The sequence below is a fragment of the Myodes glareolus genome, chromosome 1 (assembly GCF_982192425.1).
Source record: "Myodes glareolus chromosome 1, mMyoGla1.1, whole genome shotgun sequence".
Lineage (NCBI taxonomy): Eukaryota > Metazoa > Chordata > Mammalia > Rodentia > Cricetidae > Myodes > Myodes glareolus.
The window spans coordinates 34033953-34052587 of record NC_142026.1 but is presented as its reverse complement, the minus strand read 5'-3'; the positions used below and the strand labels follow the sequence as shown (position 1 = coordinate 34052587).

At 44.2% G+C, this 18635-nt stretch overlaps 1 protein-coding gene across 11 annotated transcripts in view; it reads left to right on the top strand.

Moving 5' to 3' along the window:
* The window catches only part of Hdac4 (histone deacetylase 4), a 258455-nt gene that overhangs the window by 130252 nt on the left and 109568 nt on the right, over window positions 1-18635 (top strand). For 10 of the 11 annotated variants that reach the window (XM_087905520.1, XM_087905529.1, XM_087905526.1 and 7 more), the window contains one exon: window positions 689-760. The exons of the other annotated variant lie outside the window; for it this stretch is intronic. In XM_087905520.1, coding sequence (XP_087761646.1) covers window positions 689-760 — 72 coding nt within the window. The remainder of the gene's footprint in view (window positions 1-688; window positions 761-18635) is intronic. 11 annotated transcript variants of the gene reach the window in all.

Genomic DNA, 18635 nt, shown 5'->3' with positions numbered 1-18635 from the left:
CTGGTTCTATGAGGTTTTGTGGGTCTTCTTTCCTTCATGTTTGGAGAACACAGAGGTACCAGGAGGTCTATATCCAGTCTGTGCCAGGCTTTGGTGGTGGGTGGGTTCCAGTCTTGTTCATGCCTCAAGTCAGAATAGCCAGATTGGTTCCTGAATATGATCTAAAAATGGATTTCAAAGAAATGATTGTGCAATCTCTGTTAGGCCACCAGTGCTGGCAAGGCACTCCTCAAGACTGCTTGGAGTACCCCAGCACCCTGCTCCTTGTGACTGCCACATGTGCCCCAGCTGCTTTGTTTGTGTCTAAGTCCAGACCCTTCATTGTTATCTTACAAGAGGGGGAGCTCTTTATCTTAATGCCTGTTGTTTCTGCAGAAAAACCCTCTTCTGATAAGCCCAGACTGGGCTAAATATAAGTGAGTCCTGCTAACTCAACCAGATGCCCTCAGGCAGTAATCCCAGTTCACCATATCTCAACTGGGGGCTGTTTTGATTATTCTACAAAGAGCCTTTCATTTTCTCTGACCAGTAAAAATAATCAGTGCTGGAATTGAAACTGTCCTCTAAAAGAAGGTGGGTGGGGCTGGTGGCTCTGGAGGAGGGGGCACACATGCTTTCCAGCACCATTCATTGCTGAAAACTTTCTGTTCAACTTGCCGGTTCTGAAGCCAGTGTCTCCTCTCCTCAGATGGACTTTCTGGCAGAGACCAGCCGGTGGAGCTGCTGAATCCTGCCCGTGTGAACCACATGTCCAGCACGGGTAAGTCAATGCACTTGTGTGTGCTTTGAAGCCCTGCTTTACTGAGGTGATGAGAAAGAGGCGCAGGCCACTTTAGAAGTGGAAGTATGTGTGATAGGAGTCGAGTGTTTTGAACTTGGTGCTAACTCAGATGGCATTTCAGCAGGTTTTTGTCACCTGGGCTCTGCCTTTCTTTCCCTTCTGTCACACCGTTTGCTTTACCATAGAACATTCAGCACAGGTAGGAGAGCTCTTAAATAGTTCACGAAAATGACCAACTTTTAAAGTTTGACTTTTTGAGAAGTTTTGACTTTCACTTTCTCTCTAGTTCAGTTTGCTCAAGTCATTTTGTCTAACTGCTATAGTTTGGGTGTTTGGAGATAGTTTCCCAGTGCTTGCCCAGTGTGGACTGAAATAAGAATTTCTCACATGCCCTTATGAGTAATGAAGAAAAATGTTAAATAAACATAGTTTCTAAGAAAACCAGAAAACTTTGTGTTAGCTTTTGTGCCATGAAAAGCACACCGTGCTCTTTGAGAGCTTATTGCTTAGTGTAAGGGCTGTGGCTTGCAGTGCTGCTGTCTGACCTGCATTCAGACTGCTGCTGTGGTTGTGTGAGTTCCATTGTTGAGTACCTAGGTTTTGTTTTTCATTTCTCAGACATGAATGATAATGCTCCCTTGCAGAGTTCTCATTAAGCTCAAATATATGTGTTAGCTTTTTAGTAGTTTTTCAATAAATGTCGTCTCTTAATGTCACACTGACTAATACTGAAGATGGCGTGGGATGTAGCTATGATGTGCCAGCTCAAGAACCAAGTGTTTCCTGTGCTTGTTATCCTCGTTTTCTTTCTCTGCTCCAGGATGGTATATCGGCAAGGGCTACCCCCATGAAATTTGCTGTCCTCTTTTACCTCCGTAGCTAAGCTTCTATTTGTTTTCTGGCATGTAGGGTGCATTTTTGCAGTGTTGAAGGTCAGCATGTTTGCATTGTGACTTTAAGCCTATATTGAATAGTGCTGTGAGTAGGCCGAGGAAGGCATAGTATCCACAGGGTGTACGAAACATCTCGTGGAGCCTACATGTTAGCATGTGTCTGAGAAGCCACTAGCATAGAGGGCATGCATGCTTTCAACCCCATTTTGGTCACTTTAACCAAGTATTAAATGCCTCACAGAAATAATAGACTTGGGATACAAAAGACTTTAAAAATTGGTGTGAAATATCTTTCATGTTGCATTTTTATAATATGGAAACATTAAGTGTGCTTTGTGTCATCAGCTTGTGCTGTATTCCTGAAAATTGAGTTAATCTTACCATTTTTCTAATATTGCATGAGAATGTGTCCCATGTAAACATGCATCCTTTAACTTGAGTAGGAAAAGTGCCCTGGCAATCCTCATTGCCAATCATGTCTCATTTCCAGACCATTTTTTGTCCTTCATTCATGAGCACAAGTGAGATAAACAAGCTTTGCTACTTTGCAGCAAGAATTATTAAGACTAGAAACTGCCCTTATAATTTCTTTGGCACCACCTGCTCCCTTGGTGCAGTGCAGATGTATACTTAAATTGGAGTTTTTCTTGGGAGTTTAAGATTTACTCTGTCAATGAACTTCCCAAAGGCAGCCCACCCAGGCCACCGTACACTCCCAGCTCAAAGTAGCCCTGCTCTGTTCTTTGCTTTTGCTTTCCACTACCAAGGTGGTCTTATAGGAGCACTGTGTGTTCATGTCCTGTTTTTTTCCCCTTCTTTCCTTCTGCCTTGGCCTCAGTATTGAAGGAAACAGAAAAAGACCTGTCCTGAACCCACTCAAGACACTGTCTTGTGTCCCTGTTGCATTCTGACTTCTTTGTTCCTCTGGCCATCTTGCCCCTCCTCTCTGGGTTTTACTACCTTCTAGCCCACCCCAGAGGCTTTGTGAAGATGTCCCTAGCAGGATGGATTGCAGATGAAGCAAGCAGCCCACATGGGGAAGATGAGTAGAAAAGCTAGGATGAGAGAGTCTCATGGGTTCTTGGTAGATGGAATCAGCAAGGATGAGGGTGTAAGGGGAGTAGTCCAGCAGAGGATCTGGGGTGGTGGGTTACCCAGTATAGAGTAAGGTGCTTAGCAATATCCTTTGTGCCTGCCAACCCTTTACCACAACCCTGCGCTCAACCAATAAGGGAGGTGACTGGTTGGGATGTGAGGTACAGCTACTTTCCAAGAGCTGACCTCCCAGTCTACTCTGATGTGTTATTGCTGACTGCCCTGGGTGAAGTTATGCTTGAGGTCCTTCTCTAGCTATGCTGTCCCTGTTTTATGTCTCCTCCTTTTCTCTCTGGGGTCTTTTTATATCTGGTAAGCTGACAAGACCCTTAAAGGCCCTGGCCAGTTCTAGCAGCTTATACTTCCAGTCTTGTTGAGCCCCTGTAACCTCATTCTGGGATGGTCAAGAGATCAGACATCTCAACAGGTAGCCTACAACCTCCACTCAGCCTGCCTTCTGCTCTGTGTTTCTTCCTCTGTAGAAAGGGATCTCTGGCTTCATCAGTGGTGTGAGTATGGGAGACTAGTGGTCTGGGCTCTCTTATGCCTTGCCATTGCTGTGCCTCTGAGAACTTTGTAGCTGAACCATGTTTCCTTTTGAGCCATTCTGGGTCTGAAGAGACACTGTTCCAGAACCTGTCCACGTTCTGTCTGATTGCTGTAAGAATGTGCTTGCCGCTATGTTATCTTCTACTTCCATTTGTTTGTGTGGGTCTTGTATCTCTTTAAACAACCCTTCTACCACTCTGATTGTGTTCACTGCTTTGGTTTACCAGAAGTGCTGCTGGCTTTAAATGCACCCTCTTTTGACTGGCTGTCGTCAAGACCCTGCAGCCTGCCCTTCTCTGCTCTGCCAGCCTGTTTCCCAGCTGGGTTCCTTTACCACCCTAGTGCCCAGGGAGGAAAAAAGCAGCCTTCCCTTTTGGGTGAATATGGGGGTTGTTTACACTTCTCACAGTGGTCCACCCCATCATTTCTGTGTTGTTGCAACTACAGCTGCAGATACAGATTGGAAAAATTCCTTGTCCACCACGGGATGTTATATGAGGCGGGAAAGGTAGGTAGATAGCTCTTTTTTTAGTGCTGAATACTGCAAACAAAATACTGTCCAAATAGTGTCCAAAGCAAACAGTTCTCATTGTGTGTGATATAACTGGTTGGTGTGTTTGTGTGGTGGGTGGGGAAGGGGTGGCTATATATATGTATGTACTTGTTTGTATGGACGTGCATGTGTGTGTGCCAGGTGCCTGAGTGTAATGTCAAAGGTCAACCTTTGTGTTCCTTTGCACTCAACTACCTTTCCTGATATGGAACCTAGAAGTCTGGGATTAGACTAGGCTGGAGCCCTGAGGGTCCTCTTCTTCCTCAGTTTTAGAATCTCATGTACTCACCACCATGCCCAGCTTTTTATATATTTTCTAGAGATTGACCTCAAGTCCTCATGCCTGCACAGTAAGCCTTTTATCTGCTAACCTGTGTCTCAATCCCCCCTCACCCCATTTCTTAATTTTAAAAAGGAAATGTACAGTGGCCTTGGGAGTAACCTCCAGGTCTTTGACTGTACAAAGGATGGAAAACTAGCTGCATTTTCCATGGGTATTTAAGAGTTCCAGGCAGTTAGGGCAGGAAGGAAGGGTTTGCTTCTTGCGTTGTGGATCAGAAGTGTCATTTATGACAGGACTAGTGTACAGAGGTAGGTTTATGTGACATCATTTGCGCTCAATGCACTTCGAACCTGTGTTTATCACCAATTTTTTTATTATAGGTTTTAAGAATTTGGTATCTCAGGTAAATCAGCCAGAACATTCAAGAAGATTTTGTCAGCCCTTGTCCACCTTAGATAGCTAGGGTGTGGTATTAGTTTTCAGTAGTTACATATTAGCCTTGTATAATGTTTCCACTCCCAACAATTGGTTACCTTTAAGGGAGAATCCCTTTGGGGCCATACCCTGTACACTTGGTTGAACCCTCATGTGTCTGTGTTCCCAAGTTGCTCCCATGCTGCCATGTGGAACCAGAACCTCAGTACGTAGATAAGGGGCCTCTTGACTAATGGACTAAGTGTTTGGCTGGAGCAGAGAGCAGAAGTAGGTGGTCCTGTCAGGTTGGTAGAGTTTGAGGTAGGGGATGCCATCTCTATCTCATTAAGGCCTCCTGAGCATTGTAAGCATCCTGGGCTGTATCTTACTCCCTTTTTCCTGCATGCCTGGCCACTCCCCTTCCTTCATGCTTCCAGCTGGACTGTGTCTGTTGACTGAGAGGAGAGCTAATGGGAACTCTAGGTCATTCTGGCCCTGGTGCCTCCATTTTGCCTTCCAAGCGCCCATCTTTTCCTATAGATTCCCATTCTTTGTACCTATGTGCATTTTCTCATCCCTGCACTGCCTTCATTGTGTTTATTTGGATGTCCTTGTTCTTCTTAGGTTGAACATTTAACTTACTTACTTATTTTTTCTTTTGATAAAAGAGTTTAGGTAATACCCCTCCCTCTGGGTGAGAATGAGATGGCTTTTGATAAGTTCCTATTTGTGATGTTTAATTTATAAAATATGTTACATCAATACTTTTTAAACATGTTTCTCTAGAGAGTTCTTTTCTTTTCTTTTTTTTTTTAGAGAGTTATTTTCACATGTCTTTTTATGGTTCTTTAAAAATGATACTTAGGCATTTTAACAGCCTGAAAGTATGAATTTTCCAATAGACCTTTGCTAGGATACTAGCTTACTGTAGCATGTTAGAAGTTACTGACACTTTGGATTTTGGGAGACTGTTTGTCTTATGGTCTGCTCTTTGAGGCTTCAGTGTGTCACTTGTGTAGAATTGAAGAAAAGGTCAGGTGCTAACTGCCATGGGAAATAATGAGATAATGAGGAAGATGGACTCTAGAGGGCTGTCCAGGAAACCATAAACTAGCTCACCCTTCACTCAGGCATTCCTGTAAGTTGGAATTACTCTGTCCTTAGCTTTTGGGATATGTGCGTGGACCACTCAAACAGAGATCCTTGTTTTTGTGGCACTAGACTGTGCTTAGAGGAAGGGACAGCCAAGTCAGAGAGTGACAGCGGAGCAGGATCTTACTGGGGGAGGTTGGAGTTTTCTTGAGAAGCTGGTATAATTTCAGCAATATTGGATGGTGAAACTGGTCAGGATTGAGGGATACTACTGAGGGACATTGGTGACTGGGAGGTGCCAGCCTTTTTAGATACCCTAGTACCAGCTAGCAGGCTGGAGAGGCAGGGCAGAAAAGTACTGGCAATGTTATGGCACCATTATTAGTCACTTGCCAATATCCTAGGCATCACCCTTTAGGTAGAAGAGAGAGACTCCTGGAAGTTCTGGGCAGGGATATAACCTGGCTGTGCTGTGGAGGAAGATGGGACAGGGACACTGGGGAGGAAGACCCACCAGAGAAAAACTAGATGGGGTGGTGGCACAGCTAATAGGTACAGTGGGAAGAGAAAAAAATTATTGGGGCTAGAAATATCTGGCAGTCAGTGGGATTCTTAGGTGATGCCTCCTCTTGGAATATGAGGGAGATAGCAGAGGTGAAGCTAGACTGGGATTGGCCTGAAACAGTTGGATGGTGGAGTCATGTTAATTGACTGTGGTGAGTAATTAGATGTACCTTCATGGACCTTCCTATCAAAGGTCATCTTCCATCCATTATGGAGAATCATTGTGAATCTGAGCGTGAATTTGAGAGGTTTCCTGGACAGGTAGAGGGCTTTGAGAGCATTCAAACAGCACAGAATTGAACCTTGGAGACAAATACGGTTTCACTCAAGGCCACCAAAGAGCCTTTGTTCCCAGTGTGGTCTGCAGCTGTCTATCTGAAGTAGCAGAACATTGTGTTGCTGATTTGCCAGAGACTGTGTCACTGGACTAAGTTGATCGCAAAGTGAGTGGGTGTCCACATATGAGAACCAGGTGCCATAGATTTCAGGGGGACATTTTAGGGCCCAGCTCTGGTAGGTCAGTGTAAGTGATGACAACTGTCCCCTTGTCACAAGCTCGTCCTTCACTTAAACAGCTCAGTATAAGTGATGACACTGATGACACAGGCGCGTCCTTCATCTAAGTGCCCTGTGTTCCCTGCGGTGTCAGTCTTGCAGGAAGTACCTCAGTAGGTACAGGTTAGGAAATAGACTGGCAGGCCAAGGAACTTCCCCAAGGTCACTTATTTGTCTGGTGACTGACTCACAACAAGCTCCCATGAGATTCTTCTAGATGCCAACATCTGAACTACCAACACACACCAGATTGCCAGCTGCTTTTTGGACTGTTTCTATCCCTAGGAACCCAGGAAGCGCTTGAAGAATGCTGCATTCCTCTTTGCCCATCTGAAGTCAGGTGAGGTCAAATTGATTTCCAGAAAGCTCAGGGTGAATGCTCTTGCTGTCTTGATGGGAGGAAGCTGGAGGAGGCCCACTACCGCAGCAATGCAACTTCGCCCCATTCTCTCCTTCTACCAAGTGCAAGAAGCATCTATTTTTACATATTTCTGCTGTTTGTGTTGGGTAACAGTGGTTCCTACTGTGGCCCAGCTGTTAGGTGAAATGCATAAACGAGTGTTTGGAGGTTGCTAAGAAGGAAATTCTGAAATTCTGTGTTCTTATGTAATATTGACCTTATGTAACTGAAATGGCAAAGACAATACAGATTTGGTACCCTTCCCAGACTACTGGGACTATTTTTAATTTTCCAATAATACATTTTTTACCCCTTGGGTCTAGGGTAATGAGATTGCTTTCAGAGGTGGCCTGAGATATATGCTGTTGCGTGCAAGTCCAGCAATGTTTTGGGGAAGAACTTTTCCCAGGGTCCTGGTTAGACCAACTTTAACACTTATAGGTGAGGACTAAGTTGGCTGCTACCTACTCTACAGCCTGTAATTTTCCACCTGTAAGAACATGCCTGTGGCCATGGGTGGGCCAATGTTCAACAATAAAATGCTAGTTTGGATCTTTCTATGTAATTGTACTGTGTTAGAATTCCTTCCCAATAACATCATTGCAGCCAAGTCTCCAGTGTATGGTTCTGCCCGTTTGTGTTATCTCTGGAGATTCTGCCCTCCTTGGTAGCAGTACTCACACATGAAAGTATGGGGGCACATTCACTGTGTTTCGATAGGTAAGGCCTGACGGTACATAGTTTTCAGGAAGTGTTCGAGTTTGTATGTGTCTCCAATACTGTCACCCACGGCACCAGACTTTATCTATAGTTCTTGTTCATATTTGCTTGCAAGTCTTCTACTTGCATAAGATAGGTTTTTCTTCTTGGTGGATACAGAATGAATTTGGAATATTAAGAGGATTTTTCTAGAGAACTTTGAGGGTAGTTCTGAAATAGGCAGCAAGAGAAATCTACTCCTGACTTCACTGTTTAGCAGAGCAGCACAGATGGTTAGCCATCTTCAGGTGGACCCTTGCTGTTTACAGCCAGCATAGAGCATTTTATGTGTGCAAAGCACTGCCTAGTCTGTGTGAAGTTCCACTAGTTGCTACTCTCCAAATAATATCAGTGTCAGGAATACAAGACAGTTGCAGTGAGACAGTCAGGTGTGCCTTCCTTGTAGCATAGTGGTGCCCCTCACACCTGAAGCAGGTGTGGCACTAGGCGCTCCTCAGACAGGTAGTCAGAGTTGTGTGTCTCTCGGAGTGAACTGTGATCTGTCTGAGTCAAATTTGGGTTGCCCGTGTGAGTAAAGCCTTCTGTGTTGTTGACAAAGATCCTTGGGAGTGATTTGTAAAGACAATTTTGTCCCTAAGATGTCTTCAGCAACATTGGGATTAAATATATGCTTGTTGTTTGATAAAAGTTTTGGAAAAAGAAAATGGACCACACTAAGTGTCCCTATCAAAATGACACTCTGTCCGTAGCCACTCTGGCTGGCAGGAGGACACTTAAGAATATTGACATGTGGAAGTGGCTACTCTATGGTTGAAAGGCTTCTGTGCCCTGTTGTCAACATGCCCGGAAATGTAGTTGGAGGCGGAAGAGAGTACGTAGAGTGACAGCCTCTAGTCAGCCAAAGGCCCAAACCCCTCCCATGTTCTTGCCTTTTGTTGTTATTGTTGATAGATTTCATAGACCAAGCAAATACCTGTAGTTTTGTTGGTGGGAGCTATCATAGTTCCTAGGGCTTTCTTAAGAACTCATTTCCTGGTACCTGGGACCCTTTTACTCGCTCCCTTTCCTTCCTAACAGTGCATGGAAGAACTTAGTGGTATCTTTGTGACCTTCCCCGCATTTTATTTTTACTACTTTGTCCCCGTACATTCTGTTCTTATTTAGATAACTGTGATTGTTGTTTTTGCTGTTGTTATTATTAGTACTATTCCTATTCAAGTGTATAAGACCGGGAATTGTTTTCTGTGCTCAATTTTAGACAGTTTCTAAGATGATGAGAATGATATTTGGCTGGTTTTGGTGTTTTTGAGGCAGGGTTTCTCTGTGTAATAGCTGTGGCTGTGGCTGTCCTGGAACTCACTGTATAGACCAGGCTGGCTGATCCTCCTGCCTCTGCCTCCTGAGTGCTAGGATTAAAGGTGTGTGCCACTACTGCCCAGCAATTTCTAAGGGTTTTTTTATATGTGTTATGTTTATTTTATAGCTGTTCACATATATTCAGAATTTTAGTGTTACGAGAGGATTTCTTTCCCTTTAGTTGGAATTTTGCTTCTGTGTGTCTCAGTACTTTTGGTTCTTTTGTACTATGTTTAGGCTTGTGGACTGTACTCTGTCATGGAATGTGTGTGAGGATTTTTTGTTGTTGTAGTGACAAAATACTGAAGGCTGGGTACTTTACACAGGAGAGATGTTTGCTTTAACTTATAGATATCAAGGCTGGGAAGTTCAAGAGCATGGTGCCAGCCTCTGCTCAGGGCTTCTACTGCTTCATCCAGAGGAATGCAGAAGGTGGAAGCAATGTGGAAAGGTATAGCACCTTCTTCCCAACCTCTGGAGAACAGCTCTGAGCCCACTAGAAGCACTTTGATCTTCAGTAAGGTGTATCACACATTCCTGCCCCTCTTGCTCACATTGGAGACTGCCTGACATGTCTTTGTAAGCAGAGTGGGGAAGAGTGAATCCCTGCCTGGGAAGTTTAGTTTTATTTTTAAAATTGAACGATGCTGATTTAAAATTCTTTGTGGTGCTGGGGAACAACTTCAGTGCCTCACTGATGGTGGGGAGCCTGTAGCACTAAACTACACTGCAGCCCCCTGCTGGGAATTTAATCCTGTCTTTGCAGTGTTAGCTGCTGAGTAACTACAGATTTGCTTCTGAAAACTCCTCAACAAATTGGAGCTGCTGGGGAACTCCAGCTAGCAGTTCAGCACATTAAGAGGTGAGATAGGGACAGAAAGGCCTGGCATGTTCCAGTGCAGATTTGTTGGCTTTTCTCCCACCTTAGGATAAAGTCAGCTGTGTACTCCATTCCTGTATCTTTGCTTAGTAAGCCTGGCAAGGAGACTGTAAGGGGTTGGGCCATTTTATTGCTGTGCTGAAAACACCATTACCAAAAAAGCAAGTTGGGAAGGAAAGGGTTTATTTCATTCACATATAAAAGTTCATCATCAAAAGCAATGAGGTTAAGAACTCAAACAGGGCAGGAATGGAGGCAGAAGCTGATACAGAGGCTACCAGGGGGTGCTGTTTACTGACCTCACCCCAGCTTGTTCAGCCTGCTTTCTTATAGAACCCAGGAACACAACCCAGAGATGGCACCAACCGCAGTGGGTTGGGCCTTCCCTATCAAGCACTAATTAAGAAAATGCTCTACAACAGTGGTTCTCAACCTTCCTAATACTGTGACCCTTTAATACAGTTCCTCATGTTGTGGTATCCTCAGCCATAAAATTATTTTTGTTGCTATTTTATAACTAATTTTGCTACTATTATGAATCATAATGTAAATGTCTGTGTTTTCTGATGATCTTAGGTGACCCCTGTGAAAGGATTGTTTGACCTCCAGGTTAAGAATTCCTTGTAGGCTTGCCTACAGCCCAGTGCTGTGGAGGCATTTTCTCAACCAGATTCCCTCCTCTCAGGTGACGCAAGCCTGTGCTAAGTTGACATAAAATTAGCCAGCACAGTCATCTTGAACCACATTGAGTAGGTGAACCTTCCTCTAAGAAGCATGGGAAAGAGCCCTCCTGAAGATACAGAGGACTATGTCCAGTATTCTGAGCTGAGTTGTATTATTTGGTGATTTTGACTGTGAAAACCAAAGTTCTGTGTTTATACAAAATGGCATTAAGGAAAAAATAAGTTCATGTTTATATTTTAGAAGTTTTTACTCAACTTAATTTCTAGTAGGTTAGTTTAAAATGAAATGTATATGCGTGTAGCAAAACTCAATAAACTGCACATCTAGCATAGGTGGATTTTATTTTATGTAGGTTATATAATAAGACTGTAAAAAAATTAATTGATGTAATCCATCTGATGTAGAGTATAGAGAAAAAGAAATGTAATATACTTTCTGTGAGAAAGTGTTTTTAAATAAAGCTGGACTATTGTGTGTGATAGTGCCAGTTAACTTGCAAGTTAACTTGCAAGACTGATCCCACTGTCCCTACCTCTTAAACCAGCTCCCCACTTCATGGTCACTCTGTGGTCCAAACTTCTACTGCTTAAATCCTTGCGGCCACCTCTCAGTCACAGCATTGGGTCCTAGAACCAAAACTAAGTTCTCTGAGAGAACAAGTGTTTTCCCGAAGGCTCTATATCCCATGACAGCAGCTCAATGCTTCTGCAGTGCTTGGTATTTTCTGAAGATATAGCTGTAAGACTGGATGGGCATGGACTGATGCACAAGTCTGGAATCACCAAACTACCAGTGGTGGTTAGGCCTGTGGTTCCTCCTTTCATCTTTGAGTGTCTTCCCTCTGAGCGTTTCTGTCATACTGCCATACAGAATTTGCTTCTATGCTGAGGGCAGTCCTTTGGTAAGGACTAGTGTCTTGGCTAGTTTATTGTCAGATTGACATAAGTTAGAGTTATTTGGAAAGAGGGACTCTTGAGTTGAGGAAATGCCTCCAGAACATTGGCCTGTAAGCAAATCTATAATGTGTTATTTTAATTAGTGATTGATGTGGGAGTGCCCAGTTCTTTGTGGGTGGTACTACCCTGAACAGGAGGTAGTCCTGGGTTGTATAAGAGCACGCTGAGAAGGCAAGAGGGAACAAGCCAGTAAGCAGCACTTCTCCATGGTCTCTACATCAGTTCCTGCCGCCATGACTTCTGGGTGATAGACTATCAGCTGCATGATGAAGAAATAAACCCTTTCCTTCACACTTTGCTTTTGGTCATGTTTTATCACAGCAATAGAAATCCTAAATAAGACAGCTGGTTTGACGTGTGTCAGAGTCTTGTGAGGCTGGCCTGCTCTTCAGATTGGTTTAATCTTTCATGGCAAGGCGCTCCTTCTACATCTTGAGTTCATTTCTAAAATATGAGTATGTTTTCATTAACATTCTCTGAAAGTCATTAGATATTCCTTCACTTTGAGTATTGATACATGTAGGATTTGTTGTAGTCTAAAGCATGAGTAGAGACAGTTGTATTCCTATCCACAGAAATAGCCCTATGTGACAGCATGCTTATTAGTAAGTCTTTTTGTCTTTTGCACAGTGATCTCCAGTGGTTCCTGTCTCTTCTACTTTCTTCAAACCAAAAGCCATGTTTGCTGAGATTTTATAGGTGATACTCTTTCCTAGCTTTATCTCATGCTCTCAATTACAGTACAGGGACTTCATTTCTGTGTGTCTTCAGTGGTGTACTCTGCTTGATTTAACTCTCTTAATGTGAGTCCATTAGATTCATATAGACTACTGGGGCAAGCTGACTAATGTCACTTGAGAATTTTGTGGCCGAGACCGGAATCATTCTTCCTTTCTCACAATGTCTTCATATAGTTCTGTAATGAAGATTTCTGTTCCCTGGTAGGGTAAGCTAGGGCTCCAAACACTTTTATATTTTTTTGAAGAGTTTTGTTTAAAATGGTGATCACTTGGTTGGAACTTTTCTAGGAATGCCATGGGGATGATTTTTGTGGAAAGATTTTGAAATATTGTTTCAGATTTATGATGCTAGTATAGAACTATTTTGGCCTTTTTTTGTCTATCAACCTTAAAATGTTATGTTTTCTAGAAATGTGCCTATTTTACATTGACTTTAAAATGAATTGGTTTAAATGTCTGCCGTATTTGAAGTAACTGGTCTTTTTTTAGCTTCTAACTTTTTATGTATGTATGTGTGTAAATAAAAATGTTTGTGCAGTTCCTGAGATGGAGCCCCATCATGTGGCATATGCTCACTCACTGCCACATGCTCTGGCTTGTCTCTTAGTTTTTAATTCGTGACTTTTCTTTATTTTCCAAATCCTTGTTATTAGATGTTTGTCATCTTCTTATTCACTTCAAAGAATCTATTTTTTTTAACTTGTTGGTGTGTAAACATGTAGTGAATGTTTTTCTCTTCATTCATATATTTTGTTTTTGCATTTGTTCTGATATTGTCTAATTTTTTGATGATAGCTCTAACTTATAAATCTGTATTCTTATTGTCAGAGATGATGTTCCTGCTTTGCTCATTTGTCTACCAAAGAGAAATACTGTCTTTTTGGTTTGTTGTACATGATACACTTGTAAAAATTCATTCTTCTTCTTTATGGTTTCAGGAATCAAACCTGGGTCATCAGGCTTGTCAGCAAGCGTCTTTATACCTCTTTCTCTCACGTACACACTTGACTGTTTGCTTGCTTGCTTGTTTAACAGAGTCTTCTGATGGAGCCTTGACTGGCCTGGATCTTGATATATAGACAAGGCTAGCCTTGAACTCAGTCATTCTGCTTCTGCCCACACAGTGCTAGATGTGCCATGGCCGCCAGCACAGGGTTCTTTTTTTTCTAATGCAGGTACGATACCATTGGTACCATTTTCAGGCTTAGATAAAAGTGACAGCTCTTTCATATCAAATGTTCACTCAACATTTGTTTGTCTCTGGGGATTTCTGCGATAGTTTAAGTTTGCTGTTTGCCTCAGAGTTCAGGTAGCATCCTAATGGCTAGTACATAGTGTATATCCTGGTTAATCCATAGTCTTCTCCTCCCTACCTTATTTTATTCTGTGTTCTTGAGATTTATCTGCATGAGGTGGTTAGTCTTGTGGAATTTTGTGTTCCATACTTTGCTTGGGTTCATCCCTATCCTATCATTTGAAAGATCTTTGTTTTCTGTTGCCTATCATTTGGAAGTTGGGTCTAGAGACCAACTGGATCAAGATTAATTGTGGTAGACTTCTGGATTTAACTATGTGTTTCTGCCTGGAAGTGGCCAGGTGTGCATTTCTGGAGTCAGGGGCAGAGGGGGCTTTCTTTCCACTTATAATCTTCTGTGGCTCTCATCCCACCCTGCTCCACTCCGTATGGCATTGCTTTGAAGCAGTAGTTGTCCCATGGGACCCCAGCTATGCTGCTACTTCAGAATTCTCCTGCCTCACCTCTGTCTTCCTCAACCTTTTCCATACACCTCTTACTGCTGCCAAGTTTAATGGCCTCTGGATATCTCCTGACCAAGGGAATATGTCCTCTTTAGTTTGTTTCTTAGAGCTACCTCTACCTTCCCTTGTCCACACCTCAGTGCCCATGGCTCCTTCATTGGAGTGTCCATCACTTGCAGCTTCTTGACTTCAGGCCACATGTGTCAGTGTTGCTTCTATGTTCATCTCTGCTGTCCCTCTAATGTGTCCCCAGCCGTGAGCCCATGTTTTTGCTCCTGTTACCATGGTCCCTCTTTAGGAAGAGCTCACTTTCACTTTGTGGAGGGGGGATCAACTTTGTATTGGGGGCTCTGTGATTTCTTTGTGAGCCTGTCTTAATGTGTTATATTTTTCCACTTGGTTGTATTTTCTGTAGGTGTTTATCTTCCACTTTGGAAATTTTTAGCTGTTTTTTTTTTTTTTTTTTTAAATCTTGCCTCTCAAGAGTTCTGGCAGATCCAAGCTCCAACTCTGGAACCTGAATTCCAGGACTGAGACATATGTTGGCATGCCTCTTCCTGCCATGTGGGTTGGCCAGGCGGAAAGACTGAGTGTACAGGGAAATGAGTGGGTGGACGAGAAAGGAGAGCCTCACCATGTCCCCAGACTGTGGAGTCTTGGGTGTGCTATGGGACACTGGAACTCCCAAGCAGCTTTGGGATTCTGAGGTTAGAGGAAGGCATGCCAAGACTTCCTCAGAGCACAAGGGCTTTCCATTGGGACTGCAAAGGAAACTTGGGTGAGTCTGTTCCAGAAGACATGGGCAGGTACTCAGCATGTCACAGTTTCTAGCTGTTGAAAGAAAAGCCAGCTCCCTCATGGTGGGCCTGGCCTGGTCCTGGGCAGTCCTCAGCCCCTTTGTGAGCATACATTTAGAGTCACCACATTGTTCTTCCCCAAATAGGCATTCCAAGGGCAGCAGTGTTGGCTGATTTCTTTGGTTGGCAGGTGCCAAGAACCCTCTGGTCACTGCCTCTTACTCCAGCTATTTGCCAAAGGTCTTCACTCTGCTCTAGAACCTTCCACAGACTGGCACCTTTCCAGTGGAACTTGGTGCATTCATTTTCCTGTTTTCTTGAGATTCAGACTGAGTTCCCACTGGACTGTGACTGGGGTGTGGGACTCTCTGCTTGAACTCGCCGAGCACACTGTATATTGGCCAGAGGCTGCAGACTGTTGCACGGAGCTGGTTTCCTTCATGTGGCCTCAGCAAGTCCCAGCCTCACAGAAGCTGCTTTACTGTGTGCTTCTAAACCATGGCTCAGCCAGGAATGTGAGGTAGCCTGGATTCTGCTTTTCTTTCTCTCATTCTCCTATACTACAGAGAACATTTTATTTCCCAGCTGGGATGGGGAGTGTTGGACTGCATCAGTCTCTCTGACCTCAGACACCTAACCAGGGACTGTAGACTTAGGGCAAGGAAAGCCTTCTTCACTCCTTTAGTGTCGCTGCTGCCTGACAAAACTGGAGGGCTCAAATTCTGCTTACATGAGGTAGGCTGGTGAGGAACTTTGCTTCTATACCTCCTTGACTCTTGGCCACCTATCACCTGTGTGCTCAGCACATACCATGTACAGTCAAAGGAAGCTGCCTTAAGGCCAGCTGTCTGAGGTGGTCTAAGTTAAGGATAGAGTTGTTTCATCCAGGTGTGGTGTGGTCCTGAGACATAGAGGTGACATGACACGAATTTGATGAGTCACATCTTGAGGGATTCATCATTCTGCACTTGTCTTGGGTCTCCTGAGATTTGGACTGCCTCTGAGAGTCCAGAACATCTCTGACATCTTTTTTTTTTCCTTCCCCTTTTTATGCCTGGATTTCAGCAGCCACCACCATGCCTATTAAAGAAAGCAGTCCTTGGTTGTTCAACCGCTTGTGTTGGCAAACCCCAGGCTGCTCCAGTTTAAGAGCAGCATTAAGGCCAAAGGACACATACTGTTGGTAAGTAGAAAGTAGAAAAGACATCCAAGCATGGTTGCTCATTGTGTGTGCCAGTCAGACAACCTGGCTTCTGAATAGTAGGTGAATGGAAGGTTTCAGTCTTTGTCTGTTAATTCCTGACTCTTGTGTCAACCTAAAATGGGTTATTAAAAAGGAGGTGGTGAATTCTTTCCAAATCTATCTGTTTCCGTGTCCTCTCTTTCAAAAGGGCTGCCCATGGGACATTCCCCTGTCTTTGATGCTTTCTGGGTCCCAGATGTTGTCTTGGCCTTCCCTCAGACAGCTCACTGTGCTGCCTGGAGAGCTGGTTGCCTGAGCTGGGCACTTCAGATGTGTTAGCTGCTCCAGTTCTCTTATCTGCATGAGCACGACTAGATCTAGCTGGATGGCAGCTGGCTGTCCTACAGGCTGTGTGGGCTTGTCCTGCCTGTGTTTTTGTCAGTAAGCTTTTCTTTCATGAATCCATGTAACCAGAAACAGTTCAATATAGCCCTCTGCCCTTCCCAGACTCTCCCAGATATCCTGGATACCAGACTTTCTCTTGCCATCTTGCTCACCTCTGTGAGGAGAAGTGCTTTCTTGACCCACTTTCTAACTAGCAAGTGTCAAGAGTACTGAGGCCCAGCGTGTGCGGTTTCGCCAAGCAGCCCTCTGCTGCCTCTCTTGGTTGCTACAGACTGCATGGTGCCTTTCCCAGAGTTTGTCCTGGTACAAATGTGGAGCCAGATTGCACACCAGTGCCAGCTCCATGCCCAGCACTTCTTATAGAAGATCAGTGTACCTTTGGGCTGAGCAGGTGTCCATTATTACTGATTGATACAGGACAAAGTGTAGTTCTCAGAAACATGGGCCTAGATTTGAACTCAAACCTGGCTCCAGGGTTCATGGCCTGCTACTGCCTTGCCATCTCTATGCCTGTGTGTCTTCTTGTATCTTAGTTCCATACTGGAAATCTTGAAGAGCAGGTCTCCTGTCTCTAGACCCTGTGAGTCAACTCCCAGACGTGAGTGTTGCCACTCTCTGGCCTTGTGTTCTATGGCTGTCTGCAGGAGGCAGGAGGCCATGGAGGATCACCCCACTGAATACGAAAGGAACAAACCCACAGAGGATCCCCCTGTTTGGCAACAGCTCTTTTGGCTCAGTGTGATGACACTGCCCTTTGTTTGTGGTTCACTTGGGCCTTTTTCTGCCTGGAAAAACATGTCCTTTATTTAGGAGAGTGGTGCAAGTGAGTGAGGTAAGCACTGGCTGGGGAGAATTAGACAGCAGAGGGAGATACACCTGGTGTTAATGTAGCCTTTTGTTTCAATAGTGAAAATAGCATTTCAAGGATTCACTTTTCCACCTGCAGTCTACAGTAGGGTTGGGCAGGACTTTCCTGCTGTTCCTGTTTCTCCTAGGATTGGGTGAGTGAGTGACTGCTCCTGAGTACAGGAGAGAGAACGCATCTGTGGTCCTCAAGCTGCGGGCGCTCTGGCTCAGCAGTAGTTGAGAATCAGCCTCTGGTCTCAGCTAAAAGGAGGTACCTGTGGCCAGGCAAACCCTCCTGCAGGTCATTTAGTAAGGGACTAAGCCTGGTGTTTTAGCATACATTTCTAAGCATTTCTGCTGAAAGGGAGGTGTGTGATAGTGGAATGTCGGTTCCAGATTCTGTCAGTGCAGTGGGGACCCCAGAGGCTAGCTCACAGCAGTGGGATGGTGGGGTCTGGGCCTTGGCTTGGTTTCTGCCTCTGTCCACCCTAAGAATTGCTGCCCTGGTTAAGCTGTGAGTCCTAGCTGTCCTTGGCCTGTACATATTCCTTAAGATTCCTGATGCCAGTTGTGTATACTGGGGCCTTTTCTGGGCTTGTGGTCCATGAGCAACTTATCTAAGCAACGTGTCTTACATTTCCCACCTGCCTGATAGGACACAGTTGGACTGACTTCTGTGGAATCCTTATGCACATGAAATAAGTCAATATAGTTTCATGCATGCATACATAGTTTCCAGCAGGCCAGCCTATAGACAAGGCATGGTACGGACCATGATAACAGGAAGAAAAGGGGGCTACCTGTTCAGCTTTCCTATTTCCAGCTGGAGCAGTGTTTCTCATGGAATTGGAGACAGTAGCTTACCTTCCATTCCAGAAGACAGAAATGTGGGGTGAATCAGTGCCTAGAAAAGTGTGCTGTCTGTTACTGGCTTCTGGAACTGTTCATGGAAGATTCAGCTCAGGGATTACATTTAACATAAGCTGTGTTTAGTATGTGTCTCTCCTGCCCAGTGCCAAATGGAAACCTTCCCATATATGCACCCACAAATACCTTTCTTTACATTTTGGTTTCAGCTGAAAAGAAAAGAGCACAAAGCTTCCTCTGTTTGCATCATCGCTATTTTCCTTT